The sequence below is a fragment of the Urocampus carinirostris genome, chromosome 8, assembly GCF_059441175.1.
Source record: "Urocampus carinirostris isolate Australia breed hairy pipefish chromosome 8, RoL_Ucar_1.0, whole genome shotgun sequence".
NCBI classification, from domain to species: Eukaryota; Metazoa; Chordata; class Actinopteri; order Syngnathiformes; family Syngnathidae; genus Urocampus; species Urocampus carinirostris.
The window spans coordinates 26,847,360-26,870,902 of record NC_142356.1 but is presented as its reverse complement, the minus strand read 5'-3'; the positions used below and the strand labels follow the sequence as shown (position 1 = coordinate 26,870,902).

At 39.2% G+C, this 23,543-nt stretch overlaps 2 protein-coding genes across 3 annotated transcripts in view; both read left to right on the top strand.

Moving 5' to 3' along the window:
• The window catches only part of LOC148361473 (venom factor-like), a 39,643-nt gene extending 35,139 nt beyond the window's left edge, over positions 1–4,504 (top strand). For both annotated transcript variants that reach the window (XM_088342162.1, XM_088342161.1), the window contains exons 34-45: positions 93–248; positions 1,306–1,365; positions 1,450–1,540; positions 1,836–1,887; positions 1,961–2,048; positions 2,155–2,244; positions 2,320–2,425; positions 3,028–3,117; positions 3,183–3,266; positions 3,492–3,572; positions 3,645–3,792; positions 3,954–4,504. In XM_088342162.1, coding sequence (XP_088198288.1) covers positions 93–248; positions 1,306–1,365; positions 1,450–1,540; positions 1,836–1,887; positions 1,961–2,048; positions 2,155–2,244; positions 2,320–2,425; positions 3,028–3,117; positions 3,183–3,266; positions 3,492–3,572; positions 3,645–3,792; positions 3,954–4,095 — 1,188 coding nt within the window. In that variant the 3' untranslated portion in view covers positions 4,096–4,504. The remainder of the gene's footprint in view (positions 1–92; positions 249–1,305; positions 1,366–1,449; positions 1,541–1,835; positions 1,888–1,960; positions 2,049–2,154; positions 2,245–2,319; positions 2,426–3,027; positions 3,118–3,182; positions 3,267–3,491; positions 3,573–3,644; positions 3,793–3,953) is intronic.
• A 4,370-nt stretch (positions 4,505–8,874) lies between these two features.
• On the top strand, positions 8,875–19,323 carry LOC148361472 (rho GTPase-activating protein 19-like). The gene is made up of 12 exons (XM_088342160.1): positions 8,875–8,951; positions 11,563–11,819; positions 11,971–12,051; positions 12,347–12,556; positions 12,689–12,915; positions 14,024–14,110; positions 15,178–15,243; positions 15,538–15,750; positions 15,862–15,957; positions 16,309–16,395; positions 16,482–16,571; positions 16,648–19,323. Exons 1-12 carry the CDS (start codon positions 8,908–8,910, stop codon positions 16,687–16,689), a joined length of 1,500 nt encoding a protein of 499 aa, XP_088198286.1. The 5' UTR covers positions 8,875–8,907; the 3' UTR covers positions 16,690–19,323.
• Positions 19,324–23,543: the final 4,220 nt, after the last annotated feature.

The window sequence follows — 23,543 nt, the reverse complement described above, 5'->3', positions numbered from 1 at the left end:
ATGGGCTTCTCTTTAACGCTGCGCAAAATTCAATATCTCAATAATTCAAATAAAATATTGTAAATATTTAATCTTGTTAATGGTGCTGCTAGTCCACTATGGTGGTGCTGCATGCACTGTCCGAGTACTTGATGGCGTCTCGGACAGTCAGCGAGCAATCTTTGAACGTGGACGTCAAGATTACTGGCCGACGAGACATCCGATACCACTTTAATACCAGAACCGCGTACGCTGCCGAATCGTCGAGGGTGAGAAACGCACACTGGGCAGGAATTCACAAGATCATCCCAAATTTTGCTTCTAAGTTGTCTTTCATCACTGTTTTCCAATTGATACCCCCAATGTTAGCTCATGTAAAACGTGCACCCCAAATGTATTCATTTTATGTGCTTTAAAGTCTGATTCAACATCAGATACACAAAGAGATGCTTCCCTTGTCACGATTTTTTATTCTATCTTTCAAGACAACTTTCTTTTTTCTCCATTCTCTAACATTTGTCTTTGGTACTGCGATCAAAATTATCGTGTTAATGAGATAAAACCCAATATTTTTTAATATGTATTCTATATAACTGGTGGTTAGCTGTTAGATTATGACGCTGTCACTGCCACGACCAGGGCTCGGTTCCCACAGCAACCAATGTTTTGAAATTGTGGTCAGCAATATTTTTATGATTGCACAAATACGAATAGATACACTAGCTTGTCTTCGGTACGAGACCGGGTGGAAACATTTGTTGGCCTGTAGAGGGATGGGCACCACCAGGCTGTACTTGCCCAAGACACACCACAGGAAATAGTGCCCCTACGACCCTAGTGATTAAGGAATACAAACACCCACCCACCCACATTAATTTAGTGGACTAGTTTATAATATAAGCTAGTTTTACCGCTAATTTGACATCAAAGCAAACATAAAAAAAGCATCATAAGCCTAAATTGTCAGCAATTGTTTCATCAAATGTCATATTGGGACTAAAGTATCTAATGTTACCCTACCTACCCCCTATGTTGTGCAAAGAAGGACCTTTATCAGCTTCTATTGTTATTGTTTTTTTTTTTTTTACCTCTGAAGATAAAAGTCTCAAGTTAGCTTACATTGTTAGCTTAAATGTGTCCTTCCAGAGACGGCTTTCAATTTCACCGTAGCTATATTTTGACATAAGCTTTCTACATTTATTTCCGCTGTTGGCTCGGGTTAACTTCAACCTTTAGCACTACTGCTAAAAATGATATTTAGCTTCCATACTAGCCTACAGTGTTGGTAAACCTACCTTACTTTTTGTTTTGTTTTCTTCTGTAAAGCTTCCAGCAAATATGGACCTGACCGTAGAGGCCACAGGCAGTGGGCAGGGCATACTAGAGGTAAGGCTTTCATCAAAAAGGTCAACGGCAGAGCGTTAACTTACCTGTTCATTACACTATCATTACACTACATCTTGACTCCAGGTGGTTACCTATTACAACCAGCTGCATGAAGTGGATGACAAAACTACCTGCCCACACTTTGAACTCAGTGTTGACATTGAAGAATCCAGCGGTAAGTCATCAGGTTTTTTTTCTTTGTCTTTTTGTTTAAGAAATAAAACATAACCTAGGTAGGAAACACAACTAAAAGCTGGCAGTAAAACTGTTCTTAGTCACTATAATTTTGCATTTCCAATTTTATGTATTTTCCATTATTTTAGTCGTACTGGTTAAGAGTGCACTAACAAAATCCTGGCAAATTTAGGGCTCTTGGGTGTGCCTTATAAAATAAAAGATATGGTTCGTACCTACTTACTTACTTATTTACTGACTCACTAACTTACTCACTTTATTCTAAACTGAAACAGAAAAGCCTACAGCAGATGTGGAAAAAACCTTCCTGATGACCATCAAAGTCAGGTATGAGGCCTGTCCACCCTGACCTAAATAAAGTCTTGACTCAAACATGATCAAATGGATTTGTGTGGCGCAGGGCATTAGGATCCAGCGATCTCAAGATGGTGTTGCTCGATGTCAGCCTGCCCACGGGCTTTACCCCGGAAAATTCTGACCTGGAGATGGTACATACTGTATTTGTTTTTATATTTTTCATTTGCACTCCTGACTATTGAGACCCATACTAATTTTGTTGTTGATACCAATGTCAAAAAACACCTGCGTGCCCAGCTGTCCAATTCTGTGGACCGCTACATCAACAACTTCAAGATGGTGGACAACCTCAGTGACAGGGGCTCCCTCATCATTCACTTGTTTAAGGTAAATGCTGGAACTGGGCAAGAATACTCTCGCTTCTGCTGGATTACAGCTGATGTGTTCTTCATCTTCTCTCAGGTATCTCACAAGGAACCTGAAGTCCTGATTTTCAGATTGCGGCAGAACTTCAAAGTTGGTCTGCTGCAACCTTCCCCAGTCACTGTGTACGAGTACTACAACCCTGGTACTGCTCATTGTCAAACCAGACTACATATAGGGTACTCCCCAGTTTTTTGTGATGGGTTGCGTTCAAGAATGGATCCTTGATAGTCGAAATCTGCCAAATTGTAACCCTTACTTATTTATCCACGGTGTGGAGGTTCAGGGTTCAAGTCCAGCTACCGCAGCCTCCTCGTGTGGAGTTTGCATTTTCTCCTGTGGGTTTAACCCAGGCACTCCGGTTTCCTCCCACTTTCCCAAAAACATGCATGTCAGGTTAATTGGCCCGTCCAAATTGTCCTTAGATGTGTATGAGCAAGTGAGTTGTCTGTCTCTGTGTGCCCTGCGACTGGCTGGCAACCAGTTCAGGGTGTCCCCTGAAGTCAGCTGGATGGGCTCCAGCACCCCGCTGAGGATAAGCGGTGCAGATAATGGATGGAAGGATGTATTATACATTGCAACCAAACATCAAACCTATTTACAGGCGCAAGCATTTGTTGTCAAATAAAAGTACTTTGTAAAAAAAATAATAATAATCTAAAGTAAACCTTTGAACTGTCGAATTTAAATGTTAACAATAATTGTTTCTGCTATATTGACCTATTAATGATTTTTTTTTGTCATTAGACCACCGCTGCACTAAGACCTACATGCCACCTCAGGATCAGGGACATGTTACACACATCTGCAAAGAAAACGTCTGCCGCTGCACCCAAGGTAAACCAAAACTAAGCATTTAGCATAAATGGACATAATAACGGTAACTCATCTTGCTTCCACAGGGGATTGCGGTGTCGCCAAATCAGATAACGAAAGCTTCAGTGCTAAGGATAGAGAGACCTTCGCTTGCAAGTCATTGCACCACGGTACTTTCAATTTCCAAATATCAAAGACACTTTGGTCATTGTTCTCAAAATAATAATATAAGAAATGCCACCGCTTTTGTGAAGGAACTCCTGCTTGCTGGTCAAATTTCAGATTCTGATTTCTCATAACCCAATCTGACCTTGGGTGTTAACCCCACTAGGGGGCCTAACATGGTCCCCATTCTCTAACACTGACTCCAAAATCACCCCTCTTTTGGTTATCAGTTTTCCAGGTGAAAATTCTGAGCATCCAGCAGGGTCACTATGACAAGTATGAGATGGAGATTGTACGTGTCATCAAACTTGGTGAGTCCTTCGTCTTGGTGGTTTTGAGAGGTTTGTCGATGAGGAATCAACTTCACTAAACGGTCTATACAGGCAGCGAGGCTGGAGTTAAAGCTGGTCAGACCAGGATGTTCCTGTCCCACGGGGGCTGCAGAGGGGGGCTAGATTTGAAGGTGGGCTCCCAATACCTCCTCATTGGACCCAAGGACGACCAGTGGAACGTGGACACGGCCAACAACAGGTATTCCCACAAATTGATTGCCCTATGTTTAATGAAATACGTAACAGGCAATTATATTTGAACGCTTCACCCCCACAACAGTTGATCAGTTTTAAGACCCAATAGCAATGGTTACCATTAGATGAAAAACACCATTCATTTTAAATTCCACTTGTTCTCAGGTTCACGTACACGTTGGGTGTAGGCACATGGGTAGAGCGCTGGCCAACCACTGATGAATGCGCCAATGGAATCCTGCAGGAAAAATGTGCCAGCCTGGACGCTGCCGCCACAGAACTGTCTCTCAACGGCTGCCGCTTGTGAGGAGCTTCATTTTTTCCGGGAAGACGCTTTCTTATTTTCTGCATAGTGTCAGTGTGTGTTCAAAAAGGAAAACGGATGCAATGATTTGTGTGCATCCTTTCAAATAAAAGACTGCAAGAATTCTGATATGGCAAATATTACATACAGTGGATTTGAAAAGTCGACACACATCACTGCTTCAAACTGTTGATGTTTGGGCATATTTTTTAATCACCTTGTGCATGTTAGATTTCACTTCAGGTCTGATTATGATTTTATTTTGTTTTTTATAACAATGAATATAGTCCATGTCTGTTTCTGAGTTAAACTGGTATCACATGTACAGATAACGTACCTGTCAACCTAAGCCAATTGTTTACAGTATTAATGATTGTAATTATTAAGCAATGATAAAACCTTGAAAACACAATGTGGCACCTGTTTGCTTACATCAATACAGACTATGTAGAATAGGGCAACAATATTTGCAATCTACATTGACGTTTTGGTCTGCTACCAGTAACCAAGACAATCAATATTAGAGCCTAAAAAGGCAAGATGAGATCAGTTTAACAAAAAAAAAATAGTTTTTTATTTTTAATTTCCTGTAAAAAATTGTTGTACGGCGTACACATTTTGAAATGATCACAAAACATAAACTCATAAGTTTACAGGTATGATTTAAACCTTGTTACTTTGAATTCAAATTAGCTCAGGAGGTAGGATCAAGAGGTCGCAGGTTCGATTCCCGGCTCCTCCGTGTTATATGTCGAAGTGTCCTTGGGCAAGACACTGAATCCCTAATACCCCAATAAGCAGGTAAGCGCCTTGCATGGCTGAGTCCCTATAAGTGTGTGTGTGAATGGGTAACTGTGAAGCACATTGTAAAGCGCTTTGGGAGGTCTTCATTAACTTGAAAAGCGCTATATAAATGCAGACCATTTACCATTTAGAAAAAAAGTGAGGAGTAGGAGAGAGAAAATGTAAGCACTATTAACACATACTGTCATTTACATTTTGTCAACAGGCATTGATGGCGCTTTAGATGGATATTGTGTATTTTTTAGCACCTCCTAGTGGTGCAAAAAACATCATTAATTTAGAAAATATTGATTAAAATCATAAGCAAAAATTGTGCTTTGTTTCACTTGCAACACTATTGATATCTAGTGATCAAATATTACGCAGTGTCCCTTTAAATTTAAAACATGGAAGCGATTTTTTAATGAATAACTCCCATGAGATGAAACCATTGTCTGATTTTTGGATTTTTCATATCAACTTAAGATATAAAATTGCAAAAGGGTAGAAATGATATATCCTATTTGTCTAATGGAATTTAAGAAAGGTTTTCTTTATCTTGAAAAAGTTCAATCTTGTTAAAAGGGTAGATGAAATAAGCACAAGTATCATCTTGTAAGTTTTAAGCCAGTTTTTTGTTGTATTGCTCATTCTGTTTCACTGTATTTTTGTGACTGATCAAAATAAATTGTCATCATGCATCTATTTATTTGAATATTGCATGGTGTAGTTATATAGAAATGCGGGATTTTTCTAAATGACTGGCAGTAAACTAATCAAAATAAAAAGTCCAATATTGTGAAGATCAAGCACGCAAACGCACGCAAATGTGGACTCAAAATTATGTGGACATGGCGCTGATCAACCGCCTGCATAAAAGGACAACACAGACGGGTCTTTAGTGTCTGATCATTGACTTTTCTTCCTGTCTGTGTCGGTGGCTAAACCCTTGATGCTTGCTTTGTACCAAGTAAGACTTTTGTATTCATCGAGCCTTGAATTTTTTTTTGGACTGTCTCTTATTGTTTAATAACGGGCCGTTATCACTTCTCCTCCCTCTGCGTCTTATTTCCCTTGTCTCCATTAAAACTGTCTACGTGAGGCTTGTGTCTGCGTTAGGATCCTCTCCGCCTAACACAATTTACTACATTTCTATACAAATGTAACAAGAAAATTGACTTTTTTTAAACGTTGATGTAACAATTTACATACAAAGGCATTCTACCACAACCTACCCACGTAAGAATGTTTTTTTAAGCTTTAAAAGTGTGTTGAATTTTGATTGTTCACTTACTTTAAAAACTCACTAATTGTGTAAGGAACAAATTATATTGTGGAACAACATGCATTTTTTTAAATTATTAACAAAAGTTGAGTCATTTTAATTTGTTCAATATCTTATTAAAGGTGTTGGCATGTTTTGAAAAACTTTGCAAACATAGTATGTGATGAGAGGCGTGGAGTGTACGTGCTTCTAATTAATGTTGGTGCATTCTATTAGAACTCCACTAGATGATTTTACACACTGGCCCTTTTAGAACAAATCATCCAATGTGAGAATTCCACTTAAAAGTTCCGCAACGTTGTTTTTCTACAGTTGATGCGTGTATAATTTAGTAGACTACAAAATAATGAGAGAAAACATCAATTAGTTTTGAACCTGCAAAGAGAATAGGAGAGGACTGTACAAAAAACAATTCCAAATCTGTTCTGAATGTCCTCCCCCGACGCCCTTTTTTTATTAAATCTTCAAATAAATAAGTAAAAGGAAATCCATTCTAAAGGGTGTGGAAATTAAAGAACCAGCATAATAGATGGACGGACAGACGACGAGAGAGAGAGAGAGAGAGAACATGCTTGTCTGTCTCATTCATTTTTTTCTACTAACATACAGTATTTGGTTTTTTCAAGTCTTATGTCCTTATTATTACTATTTACTTACTATTCATTTGTCTATTTTCTTTATCTTAATAGTTACTTTTTAATTGTCAAATATTATTCTGCTTGGAAAAATATATTTTAGAATAGCTGAATGTTTTATCATGTGGAAAACCTGATGTGGCCACACTTTACCTGGACCTTAACTTCTGAGGCCCCCAGGTAAAATGAGACGCCTGCTTAAGGTCCATCCATCCATGCATTATCTGCACCGCTTATCCTCAGTGGGGTCACGGGGTTGCTGGAGCCCATCTCAGGTGTCTTCAGGCCGTGGCCTGGGGACACGCTGGACTGGTTGCCAGCCAGTCGCAGGGCACACAGAGACAGACAACTCACTCGCTCATACACACCTAGGGACAATTTGGACCGGCCAATTAACATGACATGCATGTTTTTGGAATGTGGGAGGAAATCGGAGTCACCGGAGGAAACCCACGCACGCACAGGGAGAACATGCAAACTCCACACAGCTAGGTTCGATCTCGTGACCTCAGAACTGTGTCACACACGCGCTAACCACTGCCCCACCGTGCTGCCCTTCTGTGAACTAAACTACTGTAAATATAAACCGGTCATCTGAGTTACTATTTTTGTCTATTAAGCTTGCTGTCATAGACAGGTATTTTGCTTGTTGCTATGGGTCGTTGTCGTATATAACGCACAAAAGCTCCACAAAATGGTTAGCTCAATCTATTTGTAGCTCCATTCAAAATATATATATTTTTTTTATTCTTGACTTTGTTTACTAAAATAAAGTAGCTATTTTGCTGCCTGCCCATACTTTGTGCTTATTTCAGATTTTACCACGATATTTTTTCGTCAATTGGCTGGTGTGAACTGACTTGAATTTCACCATTTTGCCTCAACAACGTGTGCGCAGCTTAGCTAAGTCACACTTGTTTACAAACACGGAAAGCGGCCTATATTGCATTTGTCGTGCATTTTCCAACTTAAGTTATTCAGCCCCCGCTCTTGTGACATTACTATTGCCCATAAGTGCACTTGGGAAGTTGTTTGCAAGGGCACAGAGAAGACGTTCCCCTCAGAATTTGCCCTATAAATCAATAATCAAATCATGTTTATTTGTATTGCCCTTTATCACAAGGAGTCTCAAAGGGCTGCACAGACCACAGATTACTGCAAACTACTTTTTCTCTCTCTTTCTCTTTTCCCCTCTTTTTCTCTTTCTCTCTCTCTCTCTCTCTCTCTCTCTCTCTCTCTCTCTTCTCCCTTTCTTTGCAAAGTCTATCATCAGTTAATTTGCAATATAATAATGTCACTTATGATTTTATAATATGGTTTCAAAATAATGTTGAAACAATACAATGCAGGCAGCACGGCGGGGCAGTGGTTAGCACGCATGCGGCACAGTTCTGAGGGCATGAGATCGAACCTTCTGTGTGGAGTTTGCATGTTCTCCCCGTACTTGCGTGGGTTTCCTCCAGGCACTCTGGTTTCCTCCCACATTCCAGAAACATGCATGTCAGGTTAATCGGCTGGTCCAAATTGTCCCTAGGTGTGTATGGGCGAGTGAGTTGTCTTTCTCTGTGCCCTGTGATTGGCTGGCAACCAGTTGAGAGTGTCCCCTGCCCACTGCCCAAAGATAGCTGGGATGGGCTCCAGCACCCCCGCGACTTTACCGAGGATAAGTGGTACAAATAATGGATGGATGGATGGATAATACAATGCATTAGGTATTCTCAATCCTGGGTAAATAAAGGGTTTAAAATTGTATAATTTCGTTAAAATGTTTGCTTTTTGTCTTGGGCTTTGTATATCTGAGGGTTTTTTTTCTAAAAATCATCGATACAATCCCAAAGAAGCACATGAGACTTTGAAGACAATTTTACTTGAATAGAGTAATAAACCTTTGATTTGTATGCATCTATGTGCTCGTTTTTGGTTGCACTGAGCGACACAGTGACATCTAGCGTTCAAAAAACACCAAGAAAAATTTGAACTGGCCAATCATTAAACGGTGCATGCCTAACTGTTGATAATCGTGCTGCCCCCTTATTCGGAAACTGGCCAACGGGTGAAAAGGTAGGCGGGTTTTCAGAAACAAGAGCGGCGGATTTGAAGTGAACAAACAACATGGCAGCGGGTAAAGAAGCCGACCAAGTCAAAACAAAAATAAGGTAAAGACGCACCCCCCTGCGTTATTTTAAGTAGTTTTATTCCTACACCGTCGCAGGAGCCAAATTTATGCCACCTGGTAGCCGAACGATTAAAGTTCTAGCTGTAAAAGATAAATAAAAATAGCGACTATCCTAACGACTGTCACTTGTTGTGGTTTGCCGCTACGATAACAGCCTTTATCAAAACGAAGAGAACAGATGACAAATACATCCGCTATTGGGTTTATCTTCGACATAAGAACAACAGAGTTGATTGCCATTTAACCTCACTCCCTGTATGTTAGTGTTGTCTTGTATAACACATACCTGTCAACCTCCACGGCTCCATATCCTTACAAAATCTTGTATTTTCTCTTACAAAATACAAAATAATCTTACACCATATTTTTTTTCAAACGTGTTTATTTATGTAGTTTAACATATTTTATTGTACACGTGTTTCATTATATCATCCATCCATCCATTATCGGCACCGCTTATCCTCAGTAGGGTCGCGGGGGTGCTGGAGCCCATCCCAGCCATCTTCGGGCAGTGGGTAGGGGACACCCTGTACTAGTTGCCAGCCAGTCGCAGGGCACACAGGGACAGACAATTTGCTCGCCAATTCACACTTAGGGACAATTTGGACCGGCCAATTAACCTGCCATGCATGTTTATGGGATGTGGGTGGAAACCAAAGTGCCCGGAGGAAACCCACGCAGGCACGGGGAGAACATGCAAACTCCGCACAGGAAGGTTGGTAGCTGGATTTGAACCCAAGTGAGCCGTTTGAGAGCTCTCTTTAATGAGTTGAGCCGAAAAATCCGGTTCTCTAAAAGGAGACGGACTACATCAAACCGCTCGCTTCGTTTGCAACAAAAAAAAAAAAGCTACCGAGATAGAGGCTTCCGCGGCGAACTCGTTTGTTTTGATTGATTTGCCGTTTCTTGATAGTCAATGTATACAGGATGGTACCCATAATTGACAAATTTGCATTATTCCGTACAGATTTTCTTGTACGTCGTACATGTCTTAAAATGCATAATAAACGTACTTTGTACGGCAAAAACTTACAGGTTGACAGTTATGAAAACATATGACAATTTGTTAGAATTAATAGTCCCCACTAGACTATCACATTCACGTGACACGCTGTACAAAAAATACTTTTTATACATCTTTGAAGCAAATAGTTAAAACATATTCAGGGTGTCTGATTTTGGCCATTACTCATATATCTGCCAGTTAGCTTCACGTGCATAACGTTTCCTCAATGAGGAAACATTGAGAAGGTTGGTAATGAAGTTTGGAAGAGTGTGTGATAGGTTTAGTGATAGATTTTCCCTTTTTTATTTTCTTTGCTATTGTATGTGTCTGTCTTGCTATCGGTCACCCCTTTGAGGGATATGACCGAGATAGATAGATAGATAGATAGATAGATAGCATAATGTTCCCACCACTTGATTTCGCTGCCAATTTAGGCAAAAAAATGACATTGTACTTTTGTCAAAAAAAACTCATAACAGCCTCGTTCTCAAACTTTTATGTAGCCAATGTCATTTTTATTTGTCAATTTCTCAAATGTACTTCACCTACAAATATATGCAATTCCGCTTCTCATTCTCCCATGCGCAGACAATTGACTGCAATAAAGTGCAAATCCATGGAAAAGTCCTGTCCTATAATAATACTAATATAATAATAGTGCAAGTGTATTTTCAACTAACGGTTTGTAGGTCCCTTAATCACTAGGGTCTTGGGCAAGTACAGCCTGGTGGTGCCTATCCCTCTCTAGGCCAACATGTTTGATGTCACCTTGTCTGACATATTGGACACGGCATACAATAAGATGTTTAAAGCACCCTCAAATAGTGACAGTGATATAAATAACAGTTAAAATTATAAAAGATAAAATATGTGTAAAAAATAAATACAATCAGAAGGTGTGCAAGTATATGTGTAGTCATTAGTTTTCATTTCTCCTCTTACTGGGTGTGGAGAGAGTTCTGTTGTCTCACTGCCTGGTGGAAAAAAGCTGTTAGTCTTGTTGTGTGGGAGTGCAGGAACTTCGTGTCGCTCACTCTTTTTACAGCAGCGCCGTCGATGGTCAGTGGGATGCGGCAGGTTTGGCCTCCCTAGAAAATTGCTGATAGGTTCTTTGGTCTTATTGACATTTAGCAAGAGGTTATTGTCTTTGCACCACATTGTCAGGAGCTCGACCTCTTTCCTGCAGTGGGTCTCACCGCCCTTTGTGATGAACCCCACCAATGTTGTATCTTCAACTTCACAAGGTTGTTGGAGCTGTTGGTTAGTGTGCAGTCATGAGTCAGCAGGTTGAGGAGCAGAAGACTGAGCACACAGGCTTTTGGAACCCCTGTTTTCAGGGTGATGCTTTTTGAGACCTTTTTGCCCACACGTACCGCCTGAGGCCTCCAAGAAATCCAGTAAATACAGTAGAAGCATAGAATGCTTCTTTTCTAATGTGTCCGAGTTTTTTTCTTTTGTGAGGGAAGTGGACACTCTAGGTCAGTTCATCAAGAAGGAGAATCAGGTCTTTTATTGATTTCAAATGTTTAAAACTGTTCAAATTTGACATGTAACTGGTATCTGATGTTCTCCAATTAAAAAACAGGCACTCCAATGTGATGGTCCACCAGGTTGTGCCACCAGGAGGTTCAAAAGGTGCCGCCCGCCTACCTGTCATCTTCAACCCCGACTTTTTTGTGGAGAAGCTCCGTCATGAGCACACAGACGCCTTCATGGAACTCGTGCTGAGCAACATCTCTCGTCTTATTGACCTCCCGGGCGCCGAGTTCTCCCAGCTCCTCTGCGACGAGGGTCCTAAGACCCCAGGATTTTTCCGCTCATTGAACTTTCTCAGACGCAAAGGTGAAAGACATAACTTTTTTCTAAGCTTCGGTATTTTAAAAGTGGCTATTATGAAGTAAAGTAACACAATGTGTAAATATATTTTTAGGGTGTAAGTAATTATTGAGTATTTTGCATTATCTTTGAGTGAATTATGTTGTTTTTGTCTCAGATAAAGGTGCCATGTATGGGACTGTCCTATCAGAAACCGATGTGTCTTACATATATCGGCTCATTGGATACCTGAGTAAAAGTAAGTTTACGTCTACTACACTTTTCTAAATCTCACCTTAATATCCAATTTCATTGATTTTTTCACTTCGCATTATCCATAATTATTTCATTTTGCAAAATGATATTTTTCCATTTACTTTATTCAACTCAGTTGTTCAAAGACCAATTTTTTTTTTCCTACCGTAATTTTTCGAGCGCAGCATGTTATAGATTTGCTCTGTAAGTAGAGTTAATTTTCCATCTACAGCGTTGTCAGGAGGGTCCGATTCAATTTGTTTTACCTTCTTTGATCTGAATCTCGGTCTCTCTTCTAGATCTGCACATAGAGGGCCTGTTCCGCGTTCCAGGAAACAGCGTGCGGCAGCAGGCTCTGAAAGAGCTTCTCACCAGTGGCACTGATGCAGACTTGCAAGCTGAAGGCTTTCATCCCAATGATGCTGCCACACTGCTCAAGTCTTTCCTGGGGGAGTTGCCCGAACCTTTGCTCACGCATCGGCACTTCCATGTCCACCTCAAGATTGCTGGTAAGTTACACACTGTACATCCAACGTTTCAACAAAAAATAAAACGTTCTTTTTCTATTTTAGTGTCTAAAATGTTACTCAAATTGATTGAATTGTTCCCAACACAGATCTGATGTCTTTTTGTCCTTCCAGAAATGACGCTGCTGGACGAGCAAGGGAACAGGACGTCTGTGCCGAACAAGGAGCGTCAGACAGAAGCTCTGCAGCTCCTTTTCCTCCTCCTGCCCCCTCCCAACCGCTCGCTGCTCAAGCTGCTGCTGGATCTCCTCTACCATACTGCCAAGCAGCAGGATGCTAACAAAATGTCCGCTTTTAACCTGGCGCTCATGTTTGCACCGCATGTGCTCTGGCCGCGACATGTAAGCTCTTTGTTATGCAATCCCATTCACAAAGACAGTTGGTTGCAAAATTCTTCGAGTAAAAAACACCTCATAGGGATTAACAAGATGTCCAGTGCAAATGTAGAACATTGTACAGACGCTGTCCGACCTACAAACGAGTTAGGTTCCGGACGATCGTTCGTAAGTTGAATTTGTTCGTAAATTGCTTCAGTGCTATATTTTGTATGTCTATGGTTTATATAAGTATATTTAAGGCATGTATAAGTAACCTGTATTGTTTGGTACTAAAAAAAACATTTCATAAAATAATATGCCCCATAAGGATAAATAAAGTAAGGTTTTTCTTACTTTCGGGACTTGCGCTTCAAGAGGTCCTCCTCCGTGGTAGAAAATAGCCAAAAAAGCGTTCCGGCCATCAACGCATCAAGCTTTCTTATTCCACTTTGGTTTCAAAAGAAACTGCTCACCTCTTCCTTACACTTTACACCAATCATATTGAATGGATGCACAAGATTTTAAACTTTTCTTAGTGCGCTGGAGATACAGTAGAGTATGTTTACAATATACCTTTATCATCATTGTTACAAAATGGGTTGAACATATTGTGACAACGAAATTGGACGTGGCATGCCAGTTTCATATTTTACTGTGATGATAAAAAACAAAGGATAATTTACACAAGAAAATATGGAGATGTAGAGGCAGAAGATATTTACATTTGGTGTTTACTTACAGTTTTGGGATCGTTTACACACGAACTAGGAAGTAGAAGCCGGATTTCTTCTTCGGGGTGGATGCTGGATGACTTCTCACAGCGCCACACGCCGGTAGTGGCAGAAAGAAGCACTACAGAAATGTCCTATACTCGGAAAATGTGCACACAATACAAAATCGAACTTACAGCAATGTTCTGAGTTTTTTTCGACATCCCGAAAAAAATTATCGTATCTGCCTGAATCAGTAAGCCGAATGTTCGTAAGTCGGGTAGCATCTGTACATTAATTCTTGTTTTCTTGAAGCCTTAGGAGCTGAAGCTATAATGCTCTAACCCCAATCGCACTTAACAATGATTTAGAAAAGATAGGGCTGGTTTTCCTTTTGCAATTTATTTTTTTTCCTGCTGCAGATGACAGCCATCGACCTGAAAGACCACCTGAAGACACTCAACAACAGCATGGCCTTTCTCATCAGACATTCACAGAAACTCTTTAGGGTGACTATCATGCGCACAAAAGCACAAGCCAAAACATATTCCATGAAACACACTCAATCTCCCTTAAATGTTATTTCTTAAAGTTTGGGATTTTTATCTCATTATTTGTTATAAGCAAGGTAACACATGTATGTAACAGTTGAATTGTGTGTTTTGTTTTTAATGGTGTACTACATTCCAATGGAGCGAAATGAGGTACATAATAATAATATTTCAATTTTTTAATGGGAGCTCCTTTTGCTGTCTGAATAAAGATCTATTACAATTCTGAGAATATCTGTCAATGAAAAAAAAGCGAAATGAATATTACATTGTCTGAAATTTAAGAATCAAAATACTACTAGCATGTCTTAATACTAGTGTCACAATAGGGTGTAAGTTAAAACGTAAATGCTGTAAAAATGCATTAAAAATTGTGGTTACAAGTTTTCAAAGTGCAGTAAAATCCAATTCAGTTCAAAAATGGACATACAAAAGAGAAATTCAAAATGTACATAATAACAAGCATAACCAAAACACACAAACACTAAAACAAATAAGACAATTGAATAAGTGAAAAACACACACTTGATACCTGCAAAAGAAGAAATTTAACCATTTTGTACACAAATCATTCACCAGAGATACGCAGGTTCGAGAGCGTACTCCATTCGGGCCCGGTGCTGTGGAATGCTCTTCCCCCTAAGATTCGATCTGCAACCTCAGTAGAAATGTTTAAAATCTAAGCTTAAAACACACTTCCATTCTATAGCATATCAATCACCTATATTTTATGTTGACAATATCTGTGTATTATTTGTTATTGCAACATCCATTGCAGCCTGGTCATCCTGGAAGGGAGATTACCTCATGTGCAGTCCCTTCTCAAGGTTTTTTCATTTTACTCATGTTGAGGTTTTTGACTTTTTCCTTGCCCTCATGTAGTTTTTAGACCATGGGATGGTGTAATACTAGTCTGTGGTTTGCAATAATCTGTGGTCTTTGCAGACCTTTGAGAATCTTTGTGATTAAGGACTATACAAACAAACATGACTTGACTAGTGTGACGTTTGTTGGTTGTGTTAAAGGCACCAGTCTACCTGAGAGAACAGGCCAGAGCACACTTCATGAAGACCACCACTATTCGGAGCAAGGTCAGCCATAGCCTGCCTGTTTTTTGCTCATTAATGAAATCCCTGCCACCCTAAAAAAATGACTCCTTTAATTTTGTGGAATGGATTATTCTTTGTCTGAAAAAAATCACTACGTGGATACAGTTATTTCTATGGATTTTATCCGTAGTTAAATAATGTGAGGGGAGGGTTAAAAATGTTTTAGTTCTTTGCAACACGTTCCATAGCTATCATTTCTTGTGATGTATCTTTAAGATATAAAATAAGGCTACAGTGGACAGTAAGTCAGATGATGCCGATGTGTCTTCATTCAAGGACGACTTGGACCTCTTGTCATCGAGTGACTCACCCAGTCGGCGGGTAGCTTCACCCCTCAAGCAACGGGCACTCCCGCTCAGGGTCCAGGGAACTCCAGATCAATGCCCATCACCGGCTCAGCAGTATACAGAAGAAGCACTTAAGGACCTCTTTAGGCATGTGCAACATAACATGCCCAACTCGGCTAAGAAGAAGAAGCTGGTCCGACAGGTTGGTTTCCTAAAATTAGTTTTCATCAGTGTTGCATTCAGTACCATAGTTGCACCTGCAGCAACCCAGAAAATACAGTGTTAGGGATTTACTATAATTACTTGTGTGCAGTTGGTCAAAGAAACCGCCTCATCCTCTACCACCAGTCAAGATGACGAACCAAGCAAAAAGCGCCCGCGATCTCGCTCCTTCGGAGGACTCATGAAGGTGACTTCTTGACGATGTTTTTTTTTTTTTTTTTTTTTTTTTTTTTTTAATTTATTTGTAAAATGTACTGAATACTCTGTTCGAAAATATTTTCTGAAATCACACGTAAAAGACAGGAATTTATCAAATTAGTTTTCTGTTCAACAGCAGGGCCCGACAGCCCTCACTGGTTTACCCCTGCCGCATCATACAGGGTTATTTCTTCTATTATTTATTCTGTCATTTTTAATTTTCTTTATTATATTATTCTAAATCATGCTTTTTTTGACTCCACATGCACATTGGTGCTTTATTGTGTCAGATATTCGGTTGCGGCATTTCCACATGGTCCCCTTTACTTTCTGTTTCCAGCGTAGAGCTCGAGCTGATCAGCTAACACCAGACGGCGTCGTCAGGATAATGCAGAAACGCAGCAAAGAAAACGCCGTTACGCAGCAGGTGAGCTGCACAAAGCTGCAGATACCCTCTCAATGCATGTGATTCGTACGCTATCATGAAACCCAGGCTGTGTTTTGATTGTGTAGGTCAATGGCAGCAGGCACTTTAAGGTGGGGCTGGTCTTGAGGAACCCTGACTTTGACATTCAAGAGGAAAAAGCTGCAAATGTGTCTAAGGTAGTGAATGCACAGGAATAAAATCCCAATACACGCACTTGATACCTCTAGAATAATGTGTTATTTTTGTTATCAGAACACACTCTCAACCGCAACCAGATTGTTCTCGCCTTCTTAAGAGATGTCACTGTCAGCGCCACCTCATGGTCTTCAAAGCAACAGCACCAATGCTGTGATTTTTCTCCAAATTCTGATCTGTTTTAATACTGCACTATTTTTTCCTTTTAGGAAAGATTCTTTATGTGCACTGGATCCTCATGAAATATGCATCTTTTACCCCCCTTAATTGGTATCAGACACCCCATTCATTTTTCACATTTAAAATAATTTTAACACTTTATGGTACTTTGGGATTTAAAGTGGAATAATATTTCATATTTGTTTTTGTCTAAACAGTCTGCAAGTAGCAGTGATCACTCTTACCTGAATTATACTATTCTCAACTACGGTAAGAGAAAACAATATATGAAAGCTTAATAGATTCTTGTAGCTTTTTTTTTGCAGTACGGATCAAACTATAGAAAAAGACTGACTGACACGTTAGTTCTGCTGAAATGCGGTTTAAAAACCGACACGAGAGGCATTTCTTACTATTACTGTTTATAAAGAATGAAGACTCAACACAAGTTTATGACTAGAACCAACCATTTAGTTGGGAGGGGGCGAACTACGTTATAAAAAACAGATGACTGTTTTTTTTAACATCTACAGTTCCATAAAGCCATACAGAAATGTTTCACTGGTATGTCGTTTAGCCTTTTTGGACTGCTTTTTATAATTAACCATTGCTGAATATAAAGAGAGCCTTGTTATACCTTCTTTAGATCGTATCATTTTATAAGCAACGCTTTAGTCTTTGAAGCAATAAGCACTCTATTTTACCGTTAAAAAATGTGCAGTTTGTTAACAAAAACTACACGAACAGCACCCGCTATTTTCCCTGCGCTATTGTTGGTTTTATAGCTTCTGTACAACCAGCGAATGCCTTCGTGCTTTGCCTGTATCTTTTTTATACTGTAGTTTACGCAACATCTATCTTAGCATTCCAAAATATATGATATGCTATCGCTAACTTGACCGATCATTTCTAAGTAATGTGACATTTTCGAAGCCGTGGCAATATTGCCTGCATTTTTCCTCAATAAGGGAGATGAAAGTACTGTACTGACTTATTTACTGTTTACATTTGAAATTACTGTTACATATTTTAGGGTGGTATGCTTTTTTCCCCACGTTTTATCTGTTAGGATGGGGAAAAGGGATGTTGTTACATGTGAAATGGAAGAGAGAGGGATGTTGTTAAGGCAGGAGGGAGGAAGTCGTGTGACGTCAGTTTGACGAAAGCCTGAGCCTGCAGATTCAGTGCCTTTCTCATCCTTGATGGTATAGAACAGGGGTATCAAACGGGCGGCGCGTGGGCCGTATCAGGCCCGCTAAGGGATTGGATCCGGCCCGCGGGCCGTATCAGGCCCGCTAAGGGATTGGATCCGGCCCGCGAGACAATGCTGAGGGAAGCACAAGAGAAAAACGAGCTGAAGTTTGAAATATGCACACTTGATGCCTCTCACAAACGGTGTACTTGTATTTCTTTCTCTCTCTATCTTCCTGCCCTTTTCTCTTACTCTCTCTCTCTTTCACTCTCTCTGTCTCTGTTTCTCTTTCTTTGTTCCTCTCTTTCTCTTTGTCTGTTTACCTTCTTTTGCTCCCTCCTCCTTTTTTCTTTTCTCTCGCTCTTGCTTTCTCCATCTCTCCTCTTTTTCCCTCTTTCCATTTCTCTTTGGATTTCTTTCTCTCTCTCTTTCCCCCTCTCACTATTTCTCTTTCTCACATTCTCTCTCTTTTTTCTCTCTCTCCTCTCTCTCTTTTTTTTGTCCCACCCTCTATTTTTCTCTCCCGCTCTTTCTCTTATTTCTTTCTTTCTCTCTAATCCACCATGAGAGAATGTGCTATCGTGTGGCCACCGAGTTAAAATGAGTTTGACACCCCTGGTATAGAATTTTGCGGGTGCCGGGCTTTATGAATGGGAAACTGAGAATTGTATTTTGATATCCTGTCTGAGTCTTGTCTAGGTATTGTACATGTACACAGTGTTGATTTTTTTTTTTTTTTTTTTTTTTTTTTTTTTTTTTTTTTTTTCTCCAGCCTTTCCTGCCACTTATTTCCCCTACTTGGACAGACTTGCACAAATGTGTTTACTTTATGTTTCAAGTAATGTTTTCTTCCACTCTGATTCTCGAATGCATTAGTTGATGTTAGTGTCGTGAGTTGGAACTTGCCAGTAGTAGACATACTGACGGGGTGGATGTACACAATTAGTCTGATTTTGATTTTCGATCATACTTGTTGAGGCACATTGTTATTAACAAGTGGATCTCATCCAACCAGTGACGACAAGACACGTACAGTTTCAGCATATTGCAAGTTACAGAAAGTTGTTTGCAGATTGTGGTAAGTCGAATATGAAAATGCTCTCCCTTTGTATTGTGAGGTCAACTTAATTTACCAGTGAAATGTTGTCGTTTATATATTTTTTTGTTTGTTCCTTTTACTTCATGTGAGCAGTTTGTACATTAACATTGTGTTTTGTATTGTAAATGTGAAATATGTATGCTGTATATATGACTTGATTTTAGCGTAGTGGCATGTAAAATGCTGAGTCATTGTCTTTTGTGGCACTTTTGGTACTATTCTATTTTGATGAGAGCATTTGAACTATGTTCATTGTCCAGCGTCTGCTTTTGGATTAAAAGCAATTTATTTGGGGGAAAATGCTTGTTCTTTTTTTCGGAGGCGACGCGGTAATGCACATTGTTGTCCAGTAGAGGACGATACGCTACCAGAGGACGTGCCCTCTCTTTTGGCTGTGACTTCATCTCAATCGGAGCTCGGTTTTTAGTCATTCATTTATATTATTTTACTTCATTAAGTTTGCAGCAGGCGTATCCAACAGTATTATCAAACAGTCTTAAAAATCAAATCCCTCTTTTAAAAAAGGATTTTAAAACATCCAAATGATTTAGGATTGAAAATCACATTCCAGCTTTCTAATCTTTAATGATGAAATTGTCTTAAAACCTTAACCTATTTGTGAAGATTCTTTTGTGACTGGTGTCTACTTAAAGGGACATTGTGTAGTGCAAGAGAAAACGACTGATAGAAAGAATAAGGAGGAACACAGACGATGGGGACTCAAAGTGACTAAAACATGTATTTTTATTTTTTTGCCTAGGCTTTCTAGGAGAGAAAGAATAGAAAAGGGGCATTAAAAAGTTGAAAAGAAACAAGGGGAAAAAGAAAGCAAAATAAAAGAACAAAAAATGTAAAGAATAAGAGGCAAGACAAAAGGGTAGAAATAATGAAATATTAAAGAAGGGAACGGGGAAAAACGACTTAAAAAGAAAAGAGAACAAGGGAAAACAAAAGGTGAAAATAAAAAGAGTAGAAATAACATGAGAAAAATGAAAGGTGAAAAAAGACTAAAAAGGTATGCGTAAAATAAGGAAAAAACACTGGCGTAGGGGGTACCTGTAGCAGCAAAAAAGGGGGAAAATCATGTTCACCACCTCTAGGTGAGCCTCAACTTATGATAAAAAAAAATACAAATTCATTGACCTGCTGTTTAAAAAAATACACCTTTTAAATGATAATGAATTTTTGCTTATTCAGATTGAGCGGCACGGCGGATGAGTGGTTAGCGCATCCGCTGCACAGTTCTCAGGTCTTTGGTTCAAATCCAACTACCAACCTTCCTGTGCAGAGTTTGCATGTTCTCCCCATGCTTGAGTTGGTTTCCTCCGGGCACTCCAGTTTCCTCCCACATTCCATGTTAGGTTAATTGGCCGGTCCAAAATGTCCCTGTGTGTGAATGAGTGAGTGAGTTGTCTGTCTCTGTGTGCCTTGCAGTTGGCTGGCAACCAGATCAGGAGGAGAGCTGGAAAGGGCTCCAGCACCCCCGCGATCCTACTGAGGATAAGCGGTGCAGATAATGAATGGATGGATTATTTAAATCGATATAGAAGTTTTTATTTACCACTAGGGGTGGCTAAATAATGCACATTTCCCCCTTAAGCCTTTAAGTCAGCTTGCTAAAAGGAATAATTGCTTTATCATTTTTATGACAGTTTGTAATAGACCCCCTTTGCACAGAACCAGATAAATTACTTTAGAGTAGACCCTTTCGACTTAATTAATTTTCAAGTCACCAGTCAACTTACAAGTATTTAGATTTATATAATATGTTAAAACCTTTTGGTCAGCACCACTAAGATCATGTCTCCCTTTCTGAATCCACTGGAAAAATAAAAATAAATGTGTAACAATGTCTCTTGGTGTGTATTTCTCATAGTATTCAGCAAGGGATATTCACACACGGTTGCTGGAAAGAAAAAGGCAAACGAAATAATCAATGTTAAGTTGGTTTTGGCGCCGAAACCTCTACTGAGTAAACTACACCGTGTCCTCCTCGACGCCCCTGTGAAGGAGCACAAAAGAAATGTCCATACTCGCCTTGTGGACAATTTGTATGCTGTCACTCAGAAGAGATTGTTTGGGGAAGGGGGCATCTGCTCTAACTGACCCCCTGCCCCGAACCCCCGTCCAAGTCACGCATCCAGCAGACCACCAGGTGGCCATGGCAACACTAATACTTTTCAAAAGACAGACCGCTTGAAAAGTCAATTTCATCGAATCGCACGATGCTAAACTGATATTCGTTTTGTGGCGTGTGCAGGGGAGGTGTATAATGAGATGTCATCCTACAAAAATTAAAGCATCACCTGTTGTATGCCTTTGAAATTTCTTTGAAATTGATTTTATCTTGAGTGGTGTCAACCTTGCATATGATGCAATATATATGTATATACATCTATATTTATTATTGTATAAAGATTTCCATTTGCATCCGCAATAATGTTTTTGCTTCATTTTTTCTCACCCTTATTGGAGTGGTACGGATTTTTTTTTTTACTGTTTGCTGCCATCTACTGGCTTGTATCGTCAAGTCATGTTTATTTGATCAATATTTAATCAAAAGACTTTGCAAAGGGCTGTACAGGCTATTATTACACCATCGCCTGATCTAAAACCTACATGAGGGCAAGGAAAAACTTCAGCATGAGGAGAATGAAGTAACCTTAAGAAGGGGCCGCACATTGTGGTTAGATTGCTGTGAAAATGATATACATTCAGTATAAAATACATTTTTTTTATAAATTGGTAATCCCACCCCTACCCTTTTTGTTTTCTTAATTGTGATGACACAATTGCCTTGCTTTATTATCTCTGCTGTGAAAAGCATTTTAAGGTTAGAAGAAAGGCTTTTATATTGGGAACATAAACGCAAATGACATTGTGGCCCGCCTAAAATGCACTGGACTGTTTTGGCCGCAATCCATTATCCTCAATTGATCATAGTAAGATAAAAGCAGATAGGTGCAGTAGAAAAAAAAGCATAAGGCCTCTTTGAACTCAGCTAGGCATTGTTATCACACAATTAATAGAAAAAATATTTAACTTTTCTATGGGCATCGCAAACGACGGACCCCACCTTTTAAAGCATAAGTCAACCAAGGGATTTCCTAAGAAAATGTTATTGGGGCCCCACTAGTCTTTGATGTTAAAATATGAGATCACTTGTAAAATCCACCTGTTTTAATTTATTTCTAGTGTGGTCATTTTGAGAATGAGTTCAACCAATCATGATAAAAACTTTGTTCTTTATTTTAATCTGATTCTACAAACACAAATCGCAGTTTCTAGACTACTATGATGCAAAACAACATACAGTAAGATTGTTGGGAAATCTTTTGGGTTTGCTGCCACTTTAAAGTTTCACATCGGACTCTCGCAATATGAACGGGCAATCACTGTAAGTATTAATACAGCAGATATTTTTCTGTAATCTAATTACGCAAAATCGTGTAAAATGGTTCAAAAGATTGAAATGACCAATAGCCCTTTTCTTTCAGTCACTACTGAATTCGCCCAAAATGAAACCAGTTTTGGTTACATTTGAACCAAACCAATGTTTATCAACAATTTTTGAGCCAAAAACACGTTTCTTCCCCAGTAAAACCGCTTGTGGAAAATGTTTTAATTCTTAACTCCAGGTTCTTTCAAATGTATACCGTGTCAAGACAGGCAACGATGTAAGTTGAACAGATCAATTAAATGAATATTAACCCACCCGACCCACCTTTTTAAAGTCTATATTGAAGAGTTTTATTTTGATAAAATAAGTTATGCTTAAAATGATTCAAATGGTCTCCCAGTGAACTCATGTTTTATTTTGCAGTATGGTATTTTATTTTTTTAATATTCATAAATACTTGTTTATACTGTTCATATTCTTAGTTTTTATTTATTATTCGTTGTTTTACTGGTGAAACAAAATAAATTTCCCCATTGTGGGCCTAATGAAGGATTCTCTTCTTAAAAGGTGACCAAAATTATTTACTGAGGACATAATAATGATCTTTAGGATTCTTTTTTTTTTTTTTAAATCTATCCTCACTAATTGAAAGTGTCCAATTTCCTGCGGCAAAAATGACTCACTGCACACTTGTTGATGAATACAGTTTGAAACCGTAGGACCACATTGATATGTGAAAATTTTAGAAAACACAAATATATTATTTTGGGTACGCATCAACATGATAATGATTCTGTTAAATTGCCATATTAAACTATTCAAAAAACGAAAAAAATATATTCTTGTTGCAAACAATGTTAACCAGGGGTGTCAGACTCAATTTAGCTCAAAGGACACATGGTAGAAAAAATATTCAGTGGGGGCCGGATAAGCAAATGAATGGCATGAAAAATTTGCCTTACCTGGAGGGCTGGGGCCCCTTTTGGAGGCTCCCAGTTTCAGGGATGTATAATTTAATCATAAAACAATAATTTACTTCACTAATATTTCATCTGGGTCTAAAGTATCTATCTATCTATCTATCTATCTATCTATCTATCTAT